General features: G+C 39.5%; 1 protein-coding gene across 2 annotated transcripts in view; it reads right to left on the bottom strand.

The window, feature by feature from the left end:
* The window catches only part of LOC136829364 (protein SHQ1 homolog), a 31896-nt gene extending 17163 nt beyond the window's left edge, over positions 1-14733 (bottom strand). Inside the window, exons 1-6 of one of the 2 annotated variants that reach the window (XM_067087812.1) lie at positions 14571-14733; positions 7747-7934; positions 4441-4640; positions 3563-3708; positions 2913-3105; positions 215-423 (exon numbers count right to left, since the gene is read on the bottom strand). In XM_067087812.1, coding sequence (XP_066943913.1) covers positions 215-423; positions 2913-3105; positions 3563-3708; positions 4441-4640; positions 7747-7889 — 891 coding nt within the window. In that variant the 5' untranslated portion in view covers positions 7890-7934; positions 14571-14733. Of the gene's footprint in view, positions 1-214; positions 424-2912; positions 3106-3562; positions 3709-4440; positions 4641-7746; positions 7935-14377 lie in introns of both variants that reach the window. The other variant, XM_067087813.1, reaches the window with a different exon arrangement.
* Positions 14734-20537: the final 5804 nt, after the last annotated feature.

Genomic DNA, 20537 nt, shown 5'->3' with positions numbered 1-20537 from the left:
ACAGTGCACCATGTGAGATGAACTGACAGTTTACCTCCCTTATGGGGTCAAAAAGCTACGATTTATTAAATAAGATTAAAATTTTAGTATTTGACAAACTTTGCGCCATTCCTGTGCGAGTCAAGAGCTTGAACTCTGCAGTCTGGTTAAACTACTACTACTACCACTACTACTATAGTAATAATGATGATAATATTAAGTATTATATACTCACATCTAGCCATGATAGTGTGGCACTAATTTTTGATATATTCCAAGCTGATTCGACACAATTTTCTCCTAATGTGACTCGATGATTGTAACTCCAGGCATACAGAATATCCACAAGGCCAAGGTAGACAATGGATTTGGCTCCTTTGTCTAAAAGATGCTCTTTATTAGGTAACCTCAGCATATCTTCTTGATCTTTCTCACTTAACTTGACTGAAAATACAAAATTAACAAAGAATATTAATTTTCAAATTCTAATAATAGAATTTTTATTACAGTAAAAGAAAAGAGGTAAGAATAATCCAAAAACTGAAAGTATAATTATTGTATACACTGAGTACAGTATTAACCTATAGTTGAACTAATATTAACCTATAGTTGAACTAATCAATAAAAACTTGTAAATACAGTAAGGAGAAATGTAATAGATGTATTTTCTCACACATAGATGGCCCTATGTATCATAAAAACACTATCAAAACAAAACAACTTTTTAAAGCTGGAATGAAGTTATTAATAATCTTATAGCTAATTACTTATTATTTTATATTAACTCTTTTGCTGCGAGCCTGTTATCAATACTAGTGGCAAGATCAGTGTCCTGCTAATCATGTAACCAACTAATTTTCTCCCTTTTATATTTGTACTTTGATTCTTTCTTATTTTCATTACTGTTATAATATTACAATGTACTATTGTTGTTATAATGTTTTATTACAGTAATTACTGTTATAATATTACACTGTACTATTGTTGTTATAATGTTTTATTATAGTAGAGTGACAAAATATAAAAATGATATGGAAGTAATTATTCAAATACTGAATTACGTAGCTTTTACTGGTCATTCATTTTAGTGTAATACCTCTCAAAGCATGCAGTAAAGCAATGCCATTTTCATTATTCAGTATGAAAGTCTTTATCACAAACTCTGATGCTATCTCTTGGCCAAAAATTTCATCTGGAAAAACCTAACAAAAATTAAAAATAAACTTGGTAATCTGCAAAAAATGTGAATTTATTATCTTCAATAAAAGTTTCAGAGTACCGATTTTTTATGAACTGAATCTCCAATGGTTTTCCATTCACTAATTATATCAAGTTTTCTTCGTTTACTCACACCACCTCTGGCGCTTGACAAATCTGTTTCCTCCTCTGTCATTTCCTCTGATCCCTAGTCATCTCTGATAAAACCTGAAGTCAAAAATTATCAAAGGTAGGTTTGTCTATAACTAAAATATAATAAACATCACCATGTTCGCTACTGTCACTATCAGAACTACATATCTGATAATTCAGGTCTACTATTATCATTGTCATTTCCAAATACTATAAATGACTCTGTACTACTTCATAATTGAGAGAAACCTCCTCCCTCTGTAGCATTTTGATGGTTACTGAATGTGACAAGACTGTCTAGGCCTCGTCCTGAGATTAAGGTGGAAATCAGATGTTGCTATTTGTCGCTAGAATATACGCAAAAGCTCCTTAAAATGATGAGGGAAACATGTTATCTCTTACGAGCTACCCAACTATACCCAAAAGAATGATGACTGGGGAGATCAGTCCCACATCATGAATGAGACCTTTTGATGACTGAGATCAGTCCTGTGCAGCTAAAGGGTTAAGAATGACATGAAAATTTCTGACCCCTATTAAGATGTACTCAAGCTTAAACTTTTGACCAATATTGATGAAAATATGCATTTTCTGTATTCAATTAACACTAAAAAATAGAACAAAAAGGTCTCATATTTCAATGGATCTAACCACTGATATCAGACAAGGAAAGTACAGGCCACTAGATTGTCCCATGGATGCTGGAAGGTGTACTCCATTGCTGCCTGTGGGTCCGACGCAATTGAGCAAAACACCGTCAATGTCCTGTTGTGCCGGGCTGCGAACAGATCTAACATTGGGAGACCCCAAAGATCAAACAGCCTTTCCACTATGTCCTGGTGTAGGAACCACTCCATCCCTATCACCTGTCCCTGGCAACTGAGCTTGTCTGCCACATTTGATATCACGGAATATTCTCAACATGGTTGTAATTGAAACAAAATGGAATTAATGCACCTGTACAAAAGTATGTCAGTTCACAAAAATCAATACTTAAATAAAAAAAATTCACTAAACTATCATAGGAAAGAATGTGGGTTCATTTGACATGCAACCATGCTAAAACAGTATGTAAAATAAAGTCTGTTTTCTGTATACACATTCCTCTCTAGATGGTTTCACACAATAAACATTAAATACCAAAAATAAAGAACATTCCCACAGTTTTGCTACAGCACTCCCTATCCCCTACCAACCTCTGACCAACTCCTCTCTATAAACATTTCAATTAATGGAGTGTTAAAGACTCTGTCATAAAAGTTCTTACTAAGTAAATGTCTCCCATAATTCTCTCCCAAGCTCTGTTTGCAAAATGCTAATAGCCCCAATGGGAGTGATTTTTAGTGCGAAGGTCACAGAGTAACTAACCTAGGTATCAATTGAAAAGACTTCTTTAGTGAAGTATGCAGGTCAATGTGAAGTTTCTATTATAGTTCAGAAGTTAGCCACAAAATTAAAGTTGTATACACATGGAAATTAGAACCATAACTTCACCTTTGACACCATCCTTACAGGTACTATACTAAAATGATCTTATGAGTAAAATTTGGTATAAAGCTTCAAGGTTCTTTCTAAATACAAACCCTCATCTGAAGTAAGACAATAGAATTCTGGTATAAATTCGACACACTGCTGGGCAGTTTCAATCTCAAAGTAATCTGCCAAATAATGATCTTCATCAAAGGTCTCAAGTTCACATGCCAGTCTCTCTTCTCTTCTTTGGGAAAAAGGTTTATTATCAGGATCAAGGATGTCAACAACTCCTTTTAGCTCATCCTGCAAAATATATTCTAATTTAAGCAAAGAAAAATTACATAATTCAATTGGCTGCTCAACAAAGATATTTTAAAAATGGAGTAATGTTAGATCTCACATCTAAAAAGGAAGACAGCATACATTACAGTAATATATAAATATTCAAATTTCAAACTTATGATGGAAATTACAGAAATGACAGAAATCACAAACATGTATGCAGTCAATGCTAATGTTCATCATAAATGTACTCTAAATCAAGATACAGCAAACTTCAGCAATAAAAACTTATTCAAAATACTACTGAATATTTGTTGAGCAACTTATGTAACGCAACTTATAATAAACAAACAACTTTTGACAAAATAATCACAAAGTCACTACCGTGCGAGTAGAAACTCTTAGCTAAGTAATGACTGGGTAAGTTACTTATATAAAACTAGCAGTTTTGTGACTTACAGTATTACCCAATACCTACCTGAAGGGCAGTAAAAACACCTGAGAATGTGTTACCGAAGCCATACTTGTGCCCTCCAGTCACGATATTTTCTTCAGGTAAGGTTTGATAATAAGACCAATCAGAATTTGTACAGTCATCTTCATCACCTGACTCATCATTTTTGCCTGGAAACACAAAAAACTTTCTAAACTTATATCAACATGAGCAAAAAAAATGTTACTGACCACATGAAATTCACATATATAATAACTCCTCTTAGAAACAGACTCCTTGGGCCATTCAACAGAAAATATCCACAGTCGCAGCATTTTCAGACCTACGATAGAATAGTCTTTTTGGTTACACAGATTCCACCAATATGTTTTTAAGAATAAGTAAATAATTTAGCGAATGAAAATGTAACAAACTAATCCATCATTGTGGAAAATTGTAGAGCATTATAATAATACACTTCAAAGTGTAAGCACCCTACTTGACGATGGCCAAACTTGTCAAGAGCTCGACAGGAAAGCCAATGTTCCTTCTAAATGGATTTTTATTTGTAAAAGATGAACAAGTGATGAACAAAACATATTGAAAATATAAAGATTTTGAAGATCAGTGCGAAAGCCGAACAATAATGATAGACCATGAGGTGACAACTGTTCCAAAAGAACATAATCACGGAGGCGGTCCTGCGAGTGTGGAAGTTTACCAATTTACGAATGAAGTGAGAGATAAGGCGAAAGATAGCAAAGTACCACCCGACGTCATAATATCTAGTGTAGCATCTAAAGTTTCTCAAGCCATAGCTGCATGCGGCTTTAGCTTCTACAAATAGTATCGATTTCTTAATGCAAAATATTTCTGAACAAAATATTTCATGAATATACTGTATAAACCTTATTTCTACTTACCATCTATAACTTCTATTAATGGTTTATTTACTCCAAGAGCTCCTGGTGGTGCAAGAAGTGTTGTCAACATATCCAAATTAGTAAAATGCTGACCAGGAGTCTCCTTCAGACATTCAATGACAAAAGCACCTCTCTCAGGATCATACTTGACATTATGTTTCTCCTGTTCATTGTCTACCAATTTACCAGAAAATGTAAGCCTGAAAATATTTATTAAAATACAGTATTACAAATCTTGAAGCTCACGTTTAGCTGTGAGCAAGCTACAAAACAACTACTATACTACTTGAATGTTTTTCAATGAACAATACTAATCAAAGATACATTTATCCTATCCCAACTAAATCTAAATACTTTAATCTTTATGCCTCACAAATGCTTTCCTATCAACCTTTCACAATGGCATCAAGTACTAAATAAACTAATAATGAATGTAGTTAACTATTTAAGTGAGAATGCGTACTCTCACTCACCAGGGCTTACTATTTTTACTTTCCATGGATGAACAAAATAGATTTTGAAATTTAAAAGCAATAATTTGAATCTGATAAACTGCTTAAAAAAAGACAAAAATCTGCTAACAGGGCACAAGGCTGGATTTTTCAGAGAAATTTTCAAATACCTGGGGTGTCACTTTCTTGAAGCAAAGCAACAAAACCAGTTCTCAGCATGTAAACATAAACCAAAACAGATTTGAGAAAACAAGCCAGAGCAAGCCTACTCTGTAGAAGTCTTGCCTCAGACTAACTACTACACATAAACTTGGCTCCCCAAACAGTCATCTATTCTGAGGATAAAAACCTTTGCGGTTTGGTAAAAGTACTGTACATTTGTTTTTTAAATCACATTTCTCTGAATATGACTGAAAAATAGTGAGAATCATACTTGAGGTTACAATACCTCTTTACACAGGGCATTTTTCTAAAAATTACAGCAGCTTAAGTGTTAAGGTTATGTTCAATCCCAAATACAACAACAGTCATACTGAACAAAAATTCTTGTCTTAAATAACAGGCTGCTCCAGTGTATTTACCCTAAACAGGCTAATTCAGCATGTTTACCATTAACCTTGTGTATCAGCATAGCCTGGCTTTGGCACATGGGTGCATATATCCTGGTACTGTCCAGAGGAGCGAAAAGAAGAGCAGATCTCTGGGACAGTGTCACTCCTTTAGTGGTGAAAGAACACCAAGTCTTCTTCAGCATACATGACGAAAAAAGAGCAGCTAACTCCTGTGCCCCATCTCGAATCGCCTTGTCTGCACACGACAGGACTCCGAGCCAGTCTGCTGCAAAGTTCTCTTGGATGGGAGAACATTCTTCAACTGTCTTGGTTAACACGCCCACCATCCAGTCAAGGAAACTGAAGACCTCGAATACTTTAAAACTATCCTTAACTAGGTGGTCAAGCTCAGAAGAGGAAAACATAACTTTCACTGCATCGAAAGCCAAACGACGAGCAGGGTCAATCAGACAGGAGAAGTCCCCTTGAGAGGAAGCAGAAACTCTCAAGGAAGGAGCTTCCCCGGTTGTATAGTATACATACCTCCTTTTGGAAAGCCAAGAAGGAGAGGAACAAAATACAGCTTTGCCCAACTCCCTGTTCTGGTTCAGGTTACTCCTCTGCTGAAGATACAGCGGAAAGCAGCAAATCTTGCTGCGGTTCTTCTGGTTTCGAAGACGAGGGTTTCTTCAACAGTTCCAGGGTGTTGTCCAAACGTTGGTGAATGGGAATCAAAGAAGAGTCTTGGGGTGCTGATGTACTTGTAGACTTCGCACGATCAGCAACAGGTGAAGAGGATACGACCTTGGGGATCTGTGACACAGAAGGCACCGAAACAGGTTGACCTGCAGCAATAGGGACGTCTGAATGCAAAGCCTCAGGCTCGTATTCCAATGCTGGAGAGCTGAGCGCCAACAGGTGTCTGGAGCAACAGCACAAACTGAACCTGCAGCAGGCTTATGAGCCACTGGGAGCTCGGATCCAATGGGAGAGGGAGATCCCAAAGCGTGCTCATGATCCTCATTTGCTTTGTCCAAAAGAACTGTTACAGAAGTTCCTACCTAATCAACAGTACTTACTAAGCGTCGAATTTCTTATCCATCCAAACTTCGAGACTGGCAATGGCACTAGGTTCAGAGGGAAGGGAGCCAGGTAACGGAGTTGTCAGAAGAGCGAGAGAAGTAGGAATCGGGGAACAAGAAGTCAAAGGTGTTGAAAAAGCTGGTTTAGGGGTACAGGACACTTCCCTAAGCCTAGCTTTCTCTAATTATCCAAATGATTGGTCAACACTTTCCATTTACTTACATCCCAATCCTAACATTTGTCGCAAGTCCAGTCGGGGGAACATACTTGTCCATGGCAGTGAAAACAAATGGAATGTTCATCATATTTGAATGCGGCAGTGAAAACAAACAGAATGTTCATCATATTTAAATGAAGTCAACCTAGTATTACAGCCTTTGCTGCAATACCGGTTACTGGTCACACTCGTGTCTGACAAAAAATTGAAAAAAGGCTAAGCTAAGCTTAACTAAGCTATGAAAATATAGCTTGGAGACTACCAAATGAAAGAATACTTCACCAAATCCTTCGATAGACAACCAAACCATCTGGTGAAACTATTCCTGAATTAATAAAACAAAGCTGCTGAACAACCGATGTTCGGTCATCTAGCAGCAGAAACGAACTGAGCTCTTAAGCTACGTTGTACCTATTCTTCCCCGAAAGTGGGCGGGGCACTTACCTGCACCAAAAGAAGAGCGCGCTACAGTGAATTTTCAATTCTTGAGCTGCCGTTTAAAATCGAAACTATAGCTATGTAATTATTTGGTAAGTTTCATACATAAAAATGCAGGTTATGTCATTTTCAAGACACCCAAAGGATACCCAAAGGATTAAAAGTACGGTTTTCTTATGATCTGCGATGATTATTTTGGGTTATGCCAATTTTCTGCCTATGACACGGCATTGGAATGGAACACCCATCGTAAACCGGGGACTGCCTGCATATATAATAAAAACAATCCAGTGTGCAGGCATCACGAATAACAACCAAGAAACACTCCAGAAAGTTTGCAATGGAAAATACTTGACAAATTTTTTTTGGTGGGATTCTTTGGTTGCTATTCACAGATATTTGAAATGGAGCATTGTTAAAAATAACCAAGAAATATTTCAGTTATCCCTCTTGTTTATAAAACAAAATGCTTGAGTGTGCCCTTTCACTGTTTAAGAAAACCTGAAGAATGCCTCACACAGAACGAACTGCAACACAGAATGAATGGCAACACTGTTCACCCTACCTTAAATAGTATGGGGAGGAATAGAAAGTGAATGTCTCAGAGTCTATGTTAACCTCTGTATCTGTCACTTGAGCATAGGTTGCAAATATTGTTATTATCAGATGACGATCATCCTGCTGAACTTCAAATTTGGGTGTTAACATTGTTATCAAGTTGAATGGCTGTAAGCTTCCTCTTCACCATGTGACCTGAAAAAAAAGTACCTCATGTATTTATGTCAAAATGCACATAGTTACATAAGTTTTAACATTACTTTTATTATTTCTGACTAAAACTGCTTGATAAAGAAAATAAGTGGTACAGTAAAATATGAACTGAAAAATCCTTATTAACAAATATGACACACAAACATAAACAAGTTATACTTCTAATGTAAAGTAACCATTCCTGGCCAATAATGCTGTTGGTTCCCATAGGCCAGGCAAGGTTATTTTAAGATCCCTATGAATATGTAGGAAGAGAGATAGCATTTAGTGTTTTGAAATTCTTTAGAAAAGAAAAACTTTTACTATTTCAAAATATATACAGTATATATACATGTATTTCTTATCCTGTTATGATTCTTAATACATATTTTTGCTTGTGGGTGATGATTTTCAGTACCTCTGTTCATCTGTTCTCTGTTATCTCATTTCCAACGCATCAACTTAGCCCACCGATAAATCTAAAACGATGAACCCTAAAGCCTAATTAGTGATATCCCTGTACAATTAGAATGAGGGGGGGGTAACTGGACTTTATAACCAGGGGCAGGGGCCACACCATGGAGCAAAAGCTACATCTAGGTAATAGGGACCCAGGAGCAACACAATTTACCACTACAGTATCACAATTTTTTAAAGTAAATTGTATTTTTCCTAACTATACAAACCTAAGGTCCTTTACATTAGGAATTACTTACAGCAAAGCTGGAAACAGCCATTAAAACTCTTGAACAAAGTGGTTAGGCAGTAACTGCTGTCCAGTAAGCGGGAGTCCCCCCTGCCCGGATGTAAACATTCCAATTTGCCTTTCGGCACAGGTTTCCAATTTGCCTTTCGGCACAGGTTTCAGATTGAGGGATGGCATGAAGCAGGCATAAATGTAATGTAAAAAACCTCAGGTTTGTGCAGTTAGGAAAAATACAATTTATTTTCAAAAATTGTGATTTGTCCCCACATGATATACAAACTATTGGTCTTTTACATTAAGAAAACTCACTTGTTGCAGGAAGGAATCTGAGCGAGTCTCTGAACTGACTGGAGTTCAGCACACCTGGGCTACTCCTCCTAGTCGAAAGAGCCAGGAGTACCACCATGCCTCTGATATATTGATCGGAGTACAGGAACTGTGAGATCAACCATCTGACTTCTGGACCTTTCCAAATGAGTGAGGAATCATAACTCATAAGAAAACAGGCTAGGAAGAATCTAAAGAGCGGGAGGCAGTAAGGTAAAAACCAGGAAAGGGTTTGTCTTATTGCCAGGGTCTCCTTCCTCCCCTTGCTAGAGGAAGGAGTGGGATTGCTTCTATGATTCTAGGAACGAAAAATGGAACGGGTGCTCGGTGTGTAAGCTTACCACATCAGACGCCAGTTCCAGTATGTGTCAGTTTGGGTCCCATTCTCAGCCCGAAGGAAGAGAAGCAGGGGGACGAGGAAGCAGGAGAGGACAGTCACTCTCTTAATCCCCCTCACTTCCAGAATGGTACACCTCAGGCGAGATGCTCCTGTCCTCTTATAGGAGCCAGGTAAGAAAACACAACTTGTTGAGCAGCCACCACAGCTCCAAGGAAAGGGGGTACCAAGGACTCGTGGCGAAAACCCAAAGATAGAAAGACAAACATGGTCTGATGAGACCACATCTCTGCTTCCAGACCAACAGAAACTTCTGGAATGAGAGGGATGGACCAAGCCATTGACTTCGTGAGCTCTCAGGCAGAGTGTAAAGGTGTTGTTAACATCAGCTGCAGAGTACGCCCTTCTGATCATCTCACGAGGCCAGAAAGAAAGACGTGTCTTTGGACACTTCTTTCTTGGGCAAGTTAATACTAGTGCAAAGTCGTTGACAACCATCAGAGATGTCAAGATTTCTTCGGAAAGTACCACAACACCATAACAGGACAAAGCAGAGATTGATCTGGATCATCGACTACAATCCATCGACTACAAAGTCCAGGCAGGAGGGGATCATGAAGAACTCGAACCTGGCAACAGGTGCCGACGGGTACGGAGTTCGCTACAACATCCGAGATGGAGTCGAGCTACTGATCCCCATCCCCTGAATGTTCACAGCAAAGAAGGTCCATGAAGATCATCTATCCTCTTCTCCAATGCTGGAGGAAGACGAGAGATGGTCTTGGGAGTCGGAACTCTGTCTGACCACTCTCGCAAGGGCGCATGCGGGGCACGAGACAGGAACCCTAAATGAGAGTCACATGCCACTCAGGGACCTGAGGTCCCTGGGAGAGCAAGACCGATCGAAGCTTCTTATCAGTAGCTGAATTTTGACTGGGGAGAAAAGGGCTACTTTCAGGTGCAAGACTAAGCCGAATGTGGACCTAAGTCTTCACAACTGAACCAGAGAGAAGCCACTCTCACGAAGACGACGAGGAAGTCCGGGACCTACTAAAGAGCAGATCTGACCAGAGAAAAAAGCCCCGCCAACATCAACCAATGAAGATAGCTCCAATCCCTGGGTACTGCTGCAGAGGACTGATAGAGATATCCAGCTATCTCCGTTGCCACTCGGCAAGAAGCCTATGCTTGCAAGGGAAGACGGCACATGGATTGTACTGCCTGAGGAACTGCTTCACATGTTGCTAAAAAAGTTAAGTATATCTTAGTTTAACCAGACCACTGAGCTGATTAACCGCTCTCCTAGGGCTGGCCCGAAGAATTAGATTTACTTTACATGACTGAGAACCAATTGGTTACCTAGCAACAGGACCTACAGCTTATTGTGGAATCCGAACCACATTATGGCAAGAAATTAATTTTTATCACCAGAAATAAATTTCTCTTATTCTTCATTGGCCAGTCCAAGGTTCAAACTCATGGCCAGCAGAGTGCTAGCTGAGAATGGAACCCACTCGCCCAATGAGGAACTTTCACGTGTTGCTGACGCAGAAGGTCGGCTCAGGGAGGAATTCTTCTCAGTACTTCATCACCTTATTTAAAGTTCAAGGACTGATGGTTTGTATATTGTGTAGGAACAATTTTTATTTATTATTTGCGCAGAGTTTATGGGGTTCAAAATAATGAGAATGAAGAGCTCTTTTAAAAAAAATTTAAGTTACAATTTCATATCATGTATTGGCAACTTATAAAATAATAATACCCAGCCATCTCCTTTACACTTACTGCCAGTTCTTCGTTGGGCGAGCGGGTTCCGTTCTCAGCTACCGCTCTGTTGGCCGTCAGTTCGAATCTCCGACTGGCCAATGAAGAATAAGAGGAATTTATTTCTGGTGATAGAAATTCATTTCTCGCTATAATGTAGTTCGGATTCCACAATAAGCTGTAGGTCCCGTTGCTAGGTAACCAACTGGTTCTTAGCCACATAAAATAAATCTAATCCTTCGGGCCAGCCCTAGGAGAGCTGTTAATCAGCTCAGTGGTCTGGTTAAACTAAGATATACTTAATTACACTTACCGCCCTTGGTGATATTCCATAGTAGACTACCTGGTAAATCTAAGCAACAGCTCTGCATGGACTATTACCAAAACTTTTAGTGTTGCTGATGAAGGAGGTGGTGGTGTTTATTGTTGATCAATTATTATTTACCTCATATCTTCCCAACATGGTTGGGGACCTTTTGGGAACGCGGGGTTTTGTATGAGGGAAAACATTGGAAGAAAGACCGGAATGCCATGTTGTTGTTATGGAATGGTTCCACGCATGCGCAAGTCATTAGAGAGCCATATGTTTAAGAAGGGATTGGCAAAGGAAACCACTTACAATAAAAGGAACTATACTAACCTAACATACCCTACCTAACCTAACCTAGCAGGCTGTTGCTTAGCCAGGGACAGAGACCCATGGACCCCCTGGTGGAGGAAACTCCATTTTTTACGAAAAGCTCCCCTGAAACACTGTGCATGAATGACAGCATTCCAAGATGGCCAGCATACAACTGCTGAGGTTAATTACATGTTTGCCTAATTACAGTCGACCGACAAAAAATAATGGTAAATTCTTGATAAGCAACCATAATGCTATAGGAGAAATCAGGGAGCGCCTACAGTTTAGTTGGCCAAGACTATCGTCTGCCAGTTTTCTAGTCAAAACCCACCACCAGATGGCAGTAGGTTCCGACTAGAAAACTGGCAGACGAATACCAACAAGATGGAGCCAGGACGGACGCTAATGTTTACCATCATTTCTATAACATAAACAGACCTAACCTTTCCTATAGTGCCAGGTCCTGACCTAACCAGATGTTACCTACCTAACCTAATAGAGGCCGGCGTGCCCTAACCTGGCCGGGGGGGCTTTGCCCCCCCTGGACCCCCAGAAAGCCAGTTAACATAGATAAACCTAACCTTTCCTATTATGCCAGGTCCTGACCTACCCAGACCTGACCTACCTAACCTCTCATAAGACGGCGTGCCCTGACCTGGCCAGGGGGGGCTTTGCCCCCCCATGGACCCCGCAGAAAGCCAGTAAAAAGTATAACCGTAAATTGAAAAAACCATAATTATCTTACTCGAATTTGGAATCATCGGAGAATTCGGGCAACTCGATTCTTCTCTTTTGGGCTGGGACGGCTGGTGCCGTCTTTGCACTGGCCCTAAACACCACTGAAATCATCCAAAAGGCCACTTTTCATCAAAAACACAAGTAATGACCTCTCGACATTGCATAAAACTGCTAAATCCAGCATCGTCACAGGATTGGCGGCGGTGAATTGCAAATGTGCGGGATGCAACGCAGACAGCATCTTGGCAACCTGGGAAAGACTGGGTCAGGTATCAGGGCACATGGGGTCGCGCGCAGGTCGGGTCGCGGAACTACTTACCTTGGTAGAGTGATTGTGGCCTGGGCTGAAGGTGTTAAGCGGCCTGGACAACTAAACAATAAACAACCCAAAATTAGTTTCCAAAGCAATACCGGGTAATTCTAAGCCGGCTGTCCGCGGTGAGCTAGACTATGGCAATTGACGTTTTCCTATGTTATTTTACTTGCTTTACAAGAATTTAAAGTAATATTTTGTCGGCCGGCTATAACTAAACTGTAATTGACCTTTGAAGACTACACTACCAACAGGGTAGATCTAAGCCGGTATTCTGCGGCGAGCCCCCCACCCCCCTCCATAGCTAATACGGCAAAATTGCAACCAGTCAACACCTCTAAAAATACCAACCTAACGTACCGTAGAGGTGTTTACTGGTTACAATTTTGCCGTATTAGCTATGGAGGGCGGTAGTGGGCTCACCGCGGAATACCGGCTTAGAACTACCCCGCGTTAGGTAATTCGGTAATTCTATATATTAGCTCCACACCTGTTTTTACCTTTTCAACTGATTTTTTCTACACTTTTAGGGGTTCTAATACTGGCTGTGCATCTGTTTGTTGTCGGCCAAATGGAATGTCCCTTCACCGTGTTTAGTACTGGCCCCGGTGGGGGTTGGCTACCCATACGTTAACAAGTTATTGCACTTGCCAGACGGGATATGAACCATTTGAAACAACGTACCCATGCTCTGGCCTGTGAAGATCGTGTATGGAAACCCCTTGTTAGATGGACTTCACGGGTTAATTACAGGTTAATTACACTCGAGTGCCAAAAATTAAAGGTAAATTCATAATTAGCAACCAAAAAACTGTAGACAAAGTCAAGTTATAGTGCCGTCGCCGCCGCGGAACTACTATACAGTTCTACCGGTAATTCAAGTCGTGTAGTCGTCAAAGGTCAATTACAGTTTAGTCACAGCCAGCCAACAAAACATTACTTTAAATTCTTGTAGAGCAAGTAAAATAACCTAGGAAAACGTCAAATGCCATAGTCTAGCTCACCGCAGACAGCCGGCTTAGAATTACCCAATACCGCATGCGGTGCTATTGCTTAGTTGTACTGACGGTATTATTTCACTTATGGACATTAATTGCTTTCAACATAAAATATAGGTTTTTCTGTTGTATTATGATGTGATTTGAATGATTTTGAGGTTTATTTCCATCGCAAATGAATACTTATCCTTCCCCGGCAAATGATATACTGTATACAAAATTAATAAAATTACGACTTGTCAGAATACTGCACCCCCCTCTCCATAGCTAATACGGCAAAACTGTAATCAGTAAACACAGTTTTGCCGTATTAGCTATGAAGAGGGGGTTGCAGTATTCTGACAAGTCGTAATTTTATTAATTTTATACAGTATATCATTTGCGGGAAGGATAAGTATTCATTTGCGATGGAAATAAACCTCAAAATCATTCAAATCACATCATAATACAACAGAAAAAACCTATATTTTATGTTGAAAGCAATTAATGTCCATATGAAATAATACCGTACTGACTAACCTAAATGTAGCCTATGTCTAGGGGTAGGTTAGGCTAGGGTAAGTTACTCAAAAACAGCCACTTACACCAGCAACAGTCGTCAAAAAATCACAGAAAGTCACAAATTGTCAAAAAAACCCTACGTTTTATGACTTGTTGAGGAAAAAGCTTAAGCTGGCACAGGCTCCTACACATCAGCAGAGTTGGGCTATCTTAATTTCCATCACAAGGCAACACAAATACGGATAAATTGCACCGTACACACTGAAAATGCTGCAATGGACCAAGATAATTACACGGCAAACGTGGGAAAGTTTGTTGCTGACTTTCTCTTACCGTAAATGGGGTTGTTTTAAAGACGATGGTAGAACGAACAAACGGAATCGTCTTGGGTCAAATGACGCGAGTGGTAGTAGTAATGGCTCTTGTTCTGCTATGCAGTGGCTCTCCCGTCAGCGAACTGCTTTTGCGCCTGTTCAAGATTTTCTTCGAGTCATTTACCCAAAGACTATGCATTTACCTTTCTGCGTTTGTTTCCTACTATAAATTTTCTTCGTTTTTTCAGTATCTTATAACGAACCACTTTTGCCGATGGTTAGTGCTTGTTTTATCTCTTATATACTTACCCATTTGATATGTTCAGCCTTTAGTTATTAAATTAATTTTAAGTTTAAAAATTCAACAAGTGCGTTTCGATATCCTTCCATTTTTATTTCATTTTCCTGTGATCCAAGTTCAGTGAATACAATTAGATCTGACGATCATTATTTCTGAATAGGTAAATGTTCTTCATTAGGTCAATGATACATATCACAATTTTGGAAAGTAAACTATTTTTCCTAACTATACAAACCTGAGGTCCTTTACATTAGGAATTACTTTCAGCGTGCGCTGGAAACGGCCGTTAAACTCTTGAGCAAGGTGGTTAGGCAGTAACTTCTCATCCCAAAGGAGAAGTAGGAGGACGGAAAAGGAGGGGGAAGAAAGGCCAGTCACTCTCGGTATCCTTCTTACTTCCAGAACCAACACCTTAGGCGAGATGCTACTCGTCCTCTTGAAGGAGCCGGGTAAGAAAACACAACTTGTTGAGCAGCCACCACAGGGCCAAGGAAAAAAGGTTCCAAGGGCCTTTGGGCAAGACCACAGCAAGACAAGAGTGTGGTCTATCAAACCACTTCTTGCTTCCAGACCGACAGTAACTTCCGGAATGCGAGGGATGGACCAAGCCATTTACTTCGTGAGCTCTCGGCTGGAGAGTATCGGTATCGTCGTTGCCGGCTGCCGAGTACCTCCTTTGATCGCTACATGAAGCCAAGAGAAAGATGTGTCCTTAGACACTTCTTCCTTGGGAGAGAGAGTACTAGCGAAAACGTCGACGACGTCCAGCTTAGGAATGTCGAGCCTTTCAGAAAGTACCACATCTCCCTAATAGGACAAAGTAACAACTGATCTGGATCATCGACACAAAGTCCAAGGAGGAGGGGAACAAGAAGGACTCGAACCCGACAATAGATGCCGATAGATTCAGAGTCCACCAGCGACATCCGAGAAGGAGTCGAGGTATTGATCCCCATCCCTGTTCTTCCATCTTCTATGCCAAGGCCAGAGCAAGATGAGAGATGGTCATAAGAGGACACATCTCTATCCGACAACTCTTGTAAGGGCGCATGCAGAGCACGGGACAGGAACCCTAGACAAGTCACATGCCACCCAGGGAACAGTTCCCTGGGACAGCACGACTGAAGAAGCTTCTCGTCCGTAACTAAGTCTCGACTGAGGAGAAGAAGGATACTTCAGATACAAGACTGGGTCGCAAGGGCCTACGTTCTTCACAAATGAAAGAGAGATGCAACCCTCGGTGGAGAAGACGAGTAAGTCCAGACTTGAAGGGAGGCTCTGACCCGAGAAGTTCCGTCAACGACACCCACCAGCGAAGACAGATCCAGTCCCTAGGACAGTGTTGCAGAGGACTTCAAGAGGTATCCAGTTATATCCGTTGCCGGTCGGCGAGAAAGCCTATGCTTGCAAGGAAAGCTGGAAGGTTTCTCAGTCCTGAACACACAGGGATGTACTACCTGAAGAACCGCTTCTTGTGTAGCTGCTACAGGAGGTTGGGTCAAGCAGAACTCCTCTTAGTGCCTCGGCTATCAGGTCGGGTGAAAGGCGAAGTCTTCCGGCATTTGTCTGTAACTCGGGGTGAGCAATGCTTGTGAACCCCTAGTGAAACAGACAAATACGGAGGGAAAAAAGTAAATATCGATTTTTTCCAAAAAAAGACAGCATGCCTCACCGTAAGAAACGAGCAGGTAAAAGTTACTGCTACTTTATTACAGATCCAGGCAGTTTATATAGCGGCCGACTGGCGCCGAACCGCGGAAGACAATGGTATTGACTGTGACCAGAGGTCGAAACAATTTACAATACAAAACATACAGAATTTACAAGATACCGTGTAGTAATTGTCAGGACATCTACGTAGGGGAGACAGGTAGATCGCTCGCAAAGAATAACAGAGCACAAAAGATCAGTGCGTTACGCCGGAGAGTTCGGGAATTTTCCTACATATCAGAAATACAGGGCATGTCATTAACTGGAGTGGGGCGGAGTTGGTTTTCAAAGTAGCTGTCCGTACAAAAGAAGGATGCTGGAATCTGCTATCATCAATCAAACCAACAATATGAACCTGTCAGGAGGACATTGGAAATCGGATGACATCGACACCTTAATCCTCAAACCCCTCATGAAGAAGATGACCCAGAAATGCGACCACCAGATCCATCGCCAAACAGGAGCTAATGAGGCTAAAAACCACTAGGGAATTTGGCCATTCTCCTCCTTAAGAAACGCCACCCCATAACATCGGAGGCCTAGGGCCACACCTTTATGTTTTTGTATATATACCATTGTAACTTTCCACCTGTCCATATTCTACCAGTGAACAGGGCACAGAAGCTAGTGTTTTATGGGCCTTCCTATATTCATATATATATATATATATATATATATATATATATATATATATATATATATATATATATATATATATATATATATACACAGTATATATCTATATATATAATATATATATATATATATATATATATATATATATATATATATATATATATATATATATATATATATATATATATATATATATATATATATATATATATATATATATATATATATATATATATATATATATATATATATATATATATATATATATATATATATATATATATATATATATATATATATATATATATATATATATATTTATATATATATATATATTTATATATATCTATATATATATATTATATACATATATATTTAATATATATATATATATATATATATATATATATATATATATATATATATATACCATCAACACACACACACACTAAACCCCGTATTAGTGGGCTCAACGTTTAAATAGTGTTTTAGTGGATTTCTCTGTGGAACGTATCTACCCATTATTCATGGAAAATTTGCCCATTCGTGGTATTTTTCACTGAGAAACATTCACTAAAATTACTGTATTTTCATATCATTTTCATGACCAAATGCACTTTTTGTGATAAAACTATTAAAATACTTAGGTATAAGCATTTTTAGAGGGCTTTTCTTGTGTTTAAACTATCAAAATAGGCAGTTCTAAGTGTTTTTAGATGGGCTAAAATTCGCGTCACTCTAGTCCTGAGTTCTCTTTCGTGGTTCGAGCCCATGAGACGGCGAACTTATTATCAACTAAAAAAATTCCCCTTCGGGTAACATATATGAAAATATATTATTCCTGAGGTAGAGTGAATTGGATATTAAAGGACGTTTGTAGGTTAATGCTTGTATATGTATCACGGTGATGTGATAAAAATTCACTCATATAGTATATATATATATATATATATATATATATATATATATATATATATATATATATATATATATATATATATATATATATATATATATATATATATATATATATATATCATGATGTACTCCACAATGAAACGAAGGAGAAACCAAAGGAAGAGGAAATAGAGTTCTTAATTTGTCCCAACAGTTTTGCCCTCCATCAGGCCTCTTCTGGGGAACTTTATTGACTAATCAGTTTAAGAAAAGCATATACTGGACATATGTTTACATTTGACTTCAAGACTTACATAACACATAAACAACTACAAATTGTTAACGGTGCTTACAACTGTTACAGGATATTGTAAAATATAAATTGTCTAGTACATAGCTTGTCCAATAGAAAAGTTTAACAATCTAATGAGGCTAAACAGGTAATTAAGTGAATACCTAAGTCAATATATTACATAATTTGTACTGGCTTTTCATGATATGTAGAAATAGCAGGTCTGTCTTGAATAAGGCTATACTGCCATTGAAGTTATTGTTTTCACTATATTGAATAAATGCCATTTCTATCAAATTTCTTTCTATAAAATTATTGTTTCTGAACAGGATTCTTGCTTGAGACCACTGAATTGGATAAAAACATTCTCTAGCATGTTTACTAATGGCGCTGTTTCTTTGATCAGTAGCGATACTATACTTATGTTGTGCAATTCGTTTCTCAACGTTTTTGCTGATTGTCCAGTATAAAATTCCTTGTGGTTGCAATAAATTTTATATTGTGGTCGCAATGACAGTCAAAGTGGTGACTGTCGTGTATAGTGAGTCACTGGAGGGAGAGCAGGGGCATGAGCAGCTCACAGGTGACTTAGTATGCATTGAAACAACTCCCTGGAGGCCAAGGTACTGCCAGGTCTCCAGAGTTCCTCCTCCTCCACGCCTGGAAACAAAGTTGGGTCAGAGAGGGTAGTCTCCATTTGCACTGAGGGGGATTCACCCCGCACACCCCTTAACGAATGGAGGCCACCAAAGGGAGGTTGTCCTGGCTTCCAGTCCCCCAACGAAGATCTCCGCCTGACGAAGTGATCGAAGACGACAAAGGGAAAACTTCTCCCGAAGGAGAAGTAGCAAAGCAGGGAAATCTAACTGGTTGGGGGAAAGTATCTGAAGGGTTAGCCACCAAGGAAGTCATTGGAGGGGTGTTACCCTCAGATGACAACTTGGGGGACTACTTCTGATACTTCCTCCTCAGCGAATACTTCTTCCATTACTCTGGAGTCCAGTCACAGCACTCCTCACACACAGAATCAGGATTACACTCATACCCCCTGCACAATATGCAAAGGGTATGAGGGTCAATATCAAGGGCCAAGCAGTAATGGCTGCAAGCCTTCTCCATGGTACCAGGGCATTTTCTCATTGGTACTGTTTTCCACAGCAAACACACAAAAACAAGGAAAACACAAAAAAGGCACAATCTCACATGGGAAAGGTATAAAGACCAAGAGTTTGTATATTGTGCAGGAACAACTGATCTTTCTTCTTCTTCCTGGCAAACTTTACCCACTGTTCAGGTGGTCAGACCTGGCACTCTGAACATGGATTACCTTTGTCAGATTCGTGCTTGCGGCATGAAGCACACAGTATATGTGGGTCAATTTCTACCAAGAGGAACGTATTACATGGCTGTCCTTCCCTGGATAGCACCTAGATACCCAAGGTTTCTTCTCCAACACAGAAGGCTAAGTGGTTGAGGGGGCTTGCATCCTGCAAAACTACTTAATAAATAACAATAATATATTTCAAACAAAAAGAGCAAGAAAAGCATAAAATTGAAAGCAAACAGCATGCCGGGCAGAGAGCACACAGATGTCTTCATATGGCAGCAGCCGGAAGCGTAGTGGAGTACATACTGTCAGGGAAGCAGGGCTTCCCCTACCCGTTGGTAGTTAATGACCTTGTTTGAAAGTTAAACAGTTGTTCCATCTCGTGTTTGCAAGCAAAATCCTATGTAAAGAACTCCAGGTTTATATTTGCGTAGGAAAAAATACTCCGTTAAATGCCTGACTAATGAAAGAAACAACATTTTCCTCAATTTTACCTACCCTTTTCTCCTGAACCCTACAGGAAGTATAAGGCAGAGCAGAGGGAATAAGAGAGTAGTCAAACCCATCTTGCAATGAAAATGAGGGAGGAGCAGAGGGAATAAGACATGAGTCAAACCCATCAAGCAATGAAGATGAGGGAGGAGGGGCAACACTGAAGGAAAAAGATCAAGTTGTCTTTTGGCCAGAGCTAACATATTGTCTACATTATCTATTGGCCTCTCACATCTTCCAATACCTCACAAAATTACTGTCTCATCAACCACTCCTTACATTCTTATACTAGTAAGGGAACAAAATAAAATCACACTCATTACCACTGCCG

The sequence above is a fragment of the Macrobrachium rosenbergii genome, chromosome 44 (assembly GCF_040412425.1).
Source record: "Macrobrachium rosenbergii isolate ZJJX-2024 chromosome 44, ASM4041242v1, whole genome shotgun sequence".
NCBI classification, from domain to species: domain Eukaryota; kingdom Metazoa; phylum Arthropoda; class Malacostraca; order Decapoda; family Palaemonidae; genus Macrobrachium; species Macrobrachium rosenbergii.
This window is presented reverse-complemented; position numbering and strand designations above follow the sequence as displayed.